The 6,157-nt window shown below is 42.3% G+C and overlaps 1 protein-coding gene across 1 annotated transcript in view; it reads right to left on the bottom strand.

The window, feature by feature from the left end:
* The window catches only part of rab28 (RAB28, member RAS oncogene family), a 33,965-nt gene extending 28,120 nt beyond the window's left edge, over positions 1 to 5,845 (bottom strand). Inside the window, exon 1 of the mRNA XM_062549646.1 lies at positions 5,431 to 5,845. Within this exon, the coding sequence (XP_062405630.1) occupies positions 5,431 to 5,505 (75 nt within the window). The 5' untranslated portion in view covers positions 5,506 to 5,845. The remainder of the gene's footprint in view (positions 1 to 5,430) is intronic.
* Positions 5,846 to 6,157: the final 312 nt, after the last annotated feature.

Raw genomic sequence — 6,157 nt, 5'->3', positions numbered from 1 at the left:
TTTAGAATGGTACGCTTGCATAAACACTGAGAAAAACTGACACACAGGGTCTGCCCGCACAACCAGAAAAATTACGTTAAGCTGAAGCTGCAACCAAAAAAACTGGTATCATCTAGTGACAGGTAATGTTCACATAAAAGCCACAGCGAACAAGAGCAATGAGGTAAAGACAGACAATACTTCCATCTTCCATTAAACACCATAACATTTAATGCAATCTGCCACAAGCACATGGGATGGAATGTAGTAAAAAATCAAAGGGATGCTTCTTAATTCCCACCCCCCTCAGAAAGACACCAGAAGTCACAACAAAATAGTAGGCCTAGTTCCTGACAACATCAATACAGATCGTTAATCTGTGATTAACAAAGTACTCGCTGTACGTTTACTGGAAAACGCATCGGCCTGTGCAGGCAGACATCACGGCTGATGAAAAACGAAAAACAAGACGGACAAGGTTGCGGAAGGAAAAAAAGCCCAGAGGTCACTGACGCAACAGGGAGAGGTGCGGCCATCTTGGTAGCCCAAACAATTTTTAACAACACCAGGATAACTCGCCTGGACAGCAAAAAGCTATTCCACATGCTCGCTCTGGCTGAGCGATGCATTTGTCTTGGCGTTCCAGTAGCTCTGGCTTTCCCCTCTTGCCTTTTCATAGTCATCTCTCCTCTCACTCCTTCTCTTTTTTCACAACACAACTGGAAGCAAGCAGGGCATGTAAACGCTGGCGTAATCCCGGGCTTGCTCTCCAGAGGGGGAGAGAGAGGAGAAGGAGCGACTTGGGGTCACCGCTGAAAAGGAGGCGGCATCCTGAGGAATGCGGGGGACGCAGAAAACAAGCCAGCCGTTTTCGTTGGAAAGGCCGATGGCCAATTGTGAGCAAGAGGACAAACAGCTACACCAATTTAGGGTCTGCAGTCACATGCTAGGGACAGCAGTGATGCATTTTAATAAAATAATTTAAAAAACAAATCACTTGAATTGTTTTATTTCAATTATAGTGGAGGATAACGGTCAGTTATCAACATTCATGTATAATATTTTACACATAGTAATTGCTTTCATTAGAGTAGGCTTTTGTGCAGACTGAAACTATTTCACTGCCTCAGTATCATTAATTCCCACCATCTGAGGTTAATTCTCAAAGCCTATTCTAAAAGTTTTTAATATCACATCATTTTCATAGGCTAGGCCACATACAACAAGAAAAATTACATTCACAAATAACGGCTGCAAAGTTTCTCATCACCCTGCAGTTTGACACATTAATTCTGTACGTCTTAAGGACAGGAGCTGCACAGCCGCCGCGTTTCTCACCCACCGTCGGGGATACAGGCTAGTTTTGAAGGCTTCCACTTCGCATAGTGGACAGTCTTTCATAAACTGGTGCGGGCGCTCTGTAAATGGACAACCACAGGCGGGATTAGGGCCCGCCACATGGGCCAAGACAAACTGATCCCATTGCAATTTGCAGAGCAAATTCACATTAATAAGGGGGGAAATTACAGACAAGTTGTCAGTCACAGGGTCCGTTTAGATTGGGGGGGTCAGTTCCCCACCCCAGCCCAGCCGGACACAGACAAGCAGGTAAAGTATTCAAACTACTGAGCTGACACCTGGTAGCAGTGGAGAAAGATGGGGGGAGGTAGTGTTAATGTACTGTGTCAGAGAAAGACATGTCTGTGTGTGTGTGTGTGTGTGTGTGTGTGTGTGTGTGTGTGTGTGTGTGTGTGTGTGTGTGTGTGTGTGTGTGTGTTAATGTGTCAGAGAAAGGAGACTGAGCATGTGTGTGTGCACGGGTGTGTGCTTTTTTTTCTTAATTTAACAGGGAAATAAATTATACTTCATTGTGTTCATTATTTCTTCGAATTAATTCGAATGCATTCATTTTTGTTTGCTTCACTGTGTGGTCTGACCGTCTTCGGAGGAGCATTTAAACAGAAACTCTCAGTGCAGAACAAGTCAAAAAGCACTTGAGAGAGATGCAGTGTGTTCACACTTGATCATTGGGGGGTTTCAAGAGCCATTCAAAAGGAAACAGCTCTGCATTGTCATGACAACCTTCTCTGCTTTGCTAAACATGGCTCACAAGAGATAGGGCTAAGCTGGTTTTGATGGACGCAGTGGAATACCCCAAAACGGCTCTTCCTACTTCATGGTGTGATTTAAAAACAAGCTCTGGAACTGGCCTAGATGCAGAATCAAATTACAGAATCCTTCAGCCTTCCCGCTAAATTCTGTGTGCAAAACACAATTAACACATTTATTTAGCCAAATCAAATTTATTTCCATTTAGATTACATGTTTAGGCCTAGATAGATTGCAAAATCCTATGCGTTGTACAAGTAAAATATATAGGCTAATAATTAAACTAGCATATAACTTAGCCATTCAATTCAATCGTGTGGTCAGAGAGAGGAATGACTGGGCTTACAGCTCAAAGGCAATGACAGTCTTTAGTGATACTCCTCTTTCCACTCTCAAAGATCATGAAAATATTGACATAAATCTCAAGCTGTTTAATGCGACCTTAGACTGAGGACGCTCTTGCAAAACCCTCTTCTGAGTGTATAAACAATGTCATAAGAATTATAATAGCTTGTAATTATGCAAACATCTCGGTCACTCCAGAAATGTTCTAATCAGAAAGGCAGCCTGTGCCATGCCAGTCAACAGTCAACATACCTCACTCCCAGTTCAGTGGTGCACTGCCATTAACACTGACGCACACCGCTGCCGTTGCCATTTAATTTACTAGGCAGCCTATGGAGCACATAGATATCATAGTACTGTGGTCTTTTTAATGGGAGCATATTGGGGCATGTTTAATTTCATGCAGAGCCTTATATTGGTGCATGCTTGGTTAAAAGGAGTGTGCTCTCTGGATCAGGGTCAAGCCCATTAGAGCAGCCTGAAGATGGTTCCTACTGTTATATATATATATTATATAATATATAATAAGCCCATTAGAGCAGCCTGAAGATGGTTCCTACTGTTTCATACAAAGAGATGCTGCTGGGGAGCCACACCACAGCCTCCCTGTCAAGCCCTGCACTTTTGTAAAGTGGACAAATGGTAGGGAAAAAAACTGTCAAGAAAAACATATGTACAGTAAAAAAAGAAAAATAAGTTTTGGTGACAAAAAAGTGGCAAAACAATAGCCCCTTGGAGATCAAAAAGGGTTAAAAATGGATGTTAAGACTCCAGCCGTGGCGCGACTGGCTGGGGCACCTGTACCACACGCCGGCGACCCGGGTTAGATTCCCTCCCCATGGTCCCTTCCGGATCCCACCCCAACTCTCTCTCCCATTCACTTCCTGTTTCTCTCTATACTGTCCTATCTGATTAAAGGCATAAAAAGCCCCCCCAAAATATTCTTAAAAAAATGGATATTAAAACATTAACACAAGAAGGTCTACCCAACACATAATGTAGTCACAACATCGCCAAGAAATAATGCAATCTTCACCAGTTATTCAAAAAAAATACAGTATAGCTGTTTTTCAAGAGATGTTAGCCACCTACTCTGACCAAACAGGTAGATCTTGCTTACAAAATACCTACATACTAACTACATACTACATACTAACTGTTATAAAGATAGAATCACAGTCAACATGATAAATTATTCTGAGTGCAATGGAAGCACTCTGATAAATAATAACATAATTTTAAGGAAAAGATCTGATAAACCACGGGCCATACCTAGTTCACAATATTCACCCAGTAATACAAACCTAAGTATAAAATGTCTGTCTTTAAGACTACTATGTTGGCTTTATCCCAGATTAATACTATCCTACAACAACTGTACCGCCAAGAGGAAAATCCGTCCTGCTCTATGGATTAAAGCCCAGGTACAATTAATAGGTTTAGAAGGCCGTTACTCAAGAAAGGATTCAAGCCAGAATTAAACACACAGTATTACCTTAGAAATGGCACAGGCCTATATAAATACCCATTCAAAATACATTAACTTAATCCCCCTCGTCGATCACAGAGATGACCATAAGAGATCAACAAAACGTTGAAGAGTCAGACAAGAAAATCCACCGCTCACACGGTCATCATCATCTACATTAGGGTCCATCCAAAAGCAGGCAAAGCTAAATCATAGGCCTGTATTCTAACTGTCTTTGCATCCCACACTGCTGCCTTAAAAAGAAGAGTAACTGCAGTCATCAACAGGTGTCTAGGACAGGTGGTTCACATACAGTAAGGCAGGAGATTCACACTCTATTTCCTATTTCTACAAAGTTTCAAGACAAAAACATCAAATATTCATGCACTTTATTTGAGCAACTCTATGACCACAATATGATTGTGAATATGAAAAGAAATATGAATGATTCTTTTCATCTAGTTAGCAACTGCAGAAAAAGCCATACTTCTAAATAGCTTTACAAGCCTTAACCTCTAGTTTCATGAAGACCTAACCCTCACAAAGCAAGCTTTTCAAATGCAAGTGTGTGTGTGTGGGGGGGGGGGGGGGGGGGGGCATGAACCATGAACACCAAAAGTAGCCTATACTGTAGGCCATTTCAGTTAATCTGTCTGTTATGGTGTGAGTATCAAAGGTAAAGGTATCACTCTACAACTCAATATCACGTAACCATGGAGCAGATATCAAAGGCATTTACTTAGCTACAAATGTAGCTTAGAACTACCTGTGGTCACATCAGGAAACCATACTGCTTAAGATACAAAAGTCGCCTAATGTTCATGGATGTTGCCCTGTCAGCGGAGGTGCAGAATGTATCAAATTAGCTTAGTCAGCTATTCCCGTACTAGCTCTATGGAGACCCCCTTCAACAAATAACCGACCTAACGTAGACATTGCCATGGGGATTGCCGCAGACAATAACGTAATAACATCTAGCCCACCACAATTAAGAAAATCGACCAATTAATTAAACGCTGCATGACATACACGCTCAGTCTAGCTGTAATGGTAATCTACTTTCTAATGTCACACTTTCCAACTAATGTCAGCAAAACTGGGACCCGAGCGCCCATGAAATAAGAGGCGACAGAGCTGACAGTCCTGCCTATCTTTGACTAACTCATAAACTCGATGTTCTGTGTCACTGTTGTGGTTAGCAGGACCTCAGGTTTTCTGAAACTACTCACTTGACGCATCGATAACAAGGCAGCAACGCTACAAGTTGTCATGGTCTGTTGTCATTAGTAGCTGCTAAAGGATGGGGACTCTGTAAACGTATCTGATTAAGAATGGGTCTTCCTTCCCCATCGGTGTCCTTAATCTTGTATTTAACAAACAAAAACCAGGTAATTTACTAAACAACGACGACCTGCAAAGTTGGCTAGCAATTAATATCAACTTGATTATGTGCGTTAGCAATGCAAGCTAGCAACGTCAGCTATGCAAGCTAGCTAAACCATCATTCTCAAATCTGAAAATCCCCCTACCTTTCCAGACGCTCCGTCCCCGATTACCACAATTTTCAGCTGTCGGTCTTGACTCTCTTCCTCGGAGTCCGACATGTTTATAGAATATTCAGTGAAGACAATGTATTACTGGAATTAGAGTTAGCAACAGCTGCTTCGATGGTTGATCAGTGCAGCGACACAGCTAATAAGATTGAGCCAGCGCTAAGCAACCAGACGCCATATTCACTTCTTTGCTGCAGCCAGGCTTGTACCACTGTTCCAAGAAATCTACACGAAATAATAGCACGTCTCTCTTGGTGAAAATGTGTGTTTTGGGGTTTGTTAGTGAGTATAAGTAGGAGAAGTGTTCGAACATTTGGGTCAGCTCTAAGAGTGATAGACTTCGGAGGCGAAATTGTACAAACGCTTACATGATGGATACAGATGGACCAGTCCCAGTGACGCGTCTCTGTCGCTAGGAAACAGCGGGGTTAAAGGTTGGTGGGCGTTTTGATCAGAGTGCGCGTGTGTCTGTATTTTAGTGATTTCTTTGTGTTTGAAGTAGACACCTGTGTTCCTGAAGTTCGCCTTATGTGCTCATTTATCGGCGGGATCAAACTGAAACAAACACCTGAAACGTGAGCACATTTTGTACTTTGGTGAGCTTATGTTATATCTTTGCGCTACTTCAGAAGTCCCCGTTGCATATTGGCACTCTGAATCACACTGATTTGGCCCATCAGTAGGCCTAGGTCTAGGTCAAGGC

This window comes from Sardina pilchardus, chromosome 11 (assembly GCF_963854185.1).
Source record: "Sardina pilchardus chromosome 11, fSarPil1.1, whole genome shotgun sequence".
NCBI classification, from domain to species: Eukaryota; Metazoa; Chordata; class Actinopteri; order Clupeiformes; family Clupeidae; genus Sardina; species Sardina pilchardus.
The sequence above is the reverse complement of the archived record's forward strand: the minus strand, read 5'-3'. Positions and strand labels throughout refer to the sequence as shown.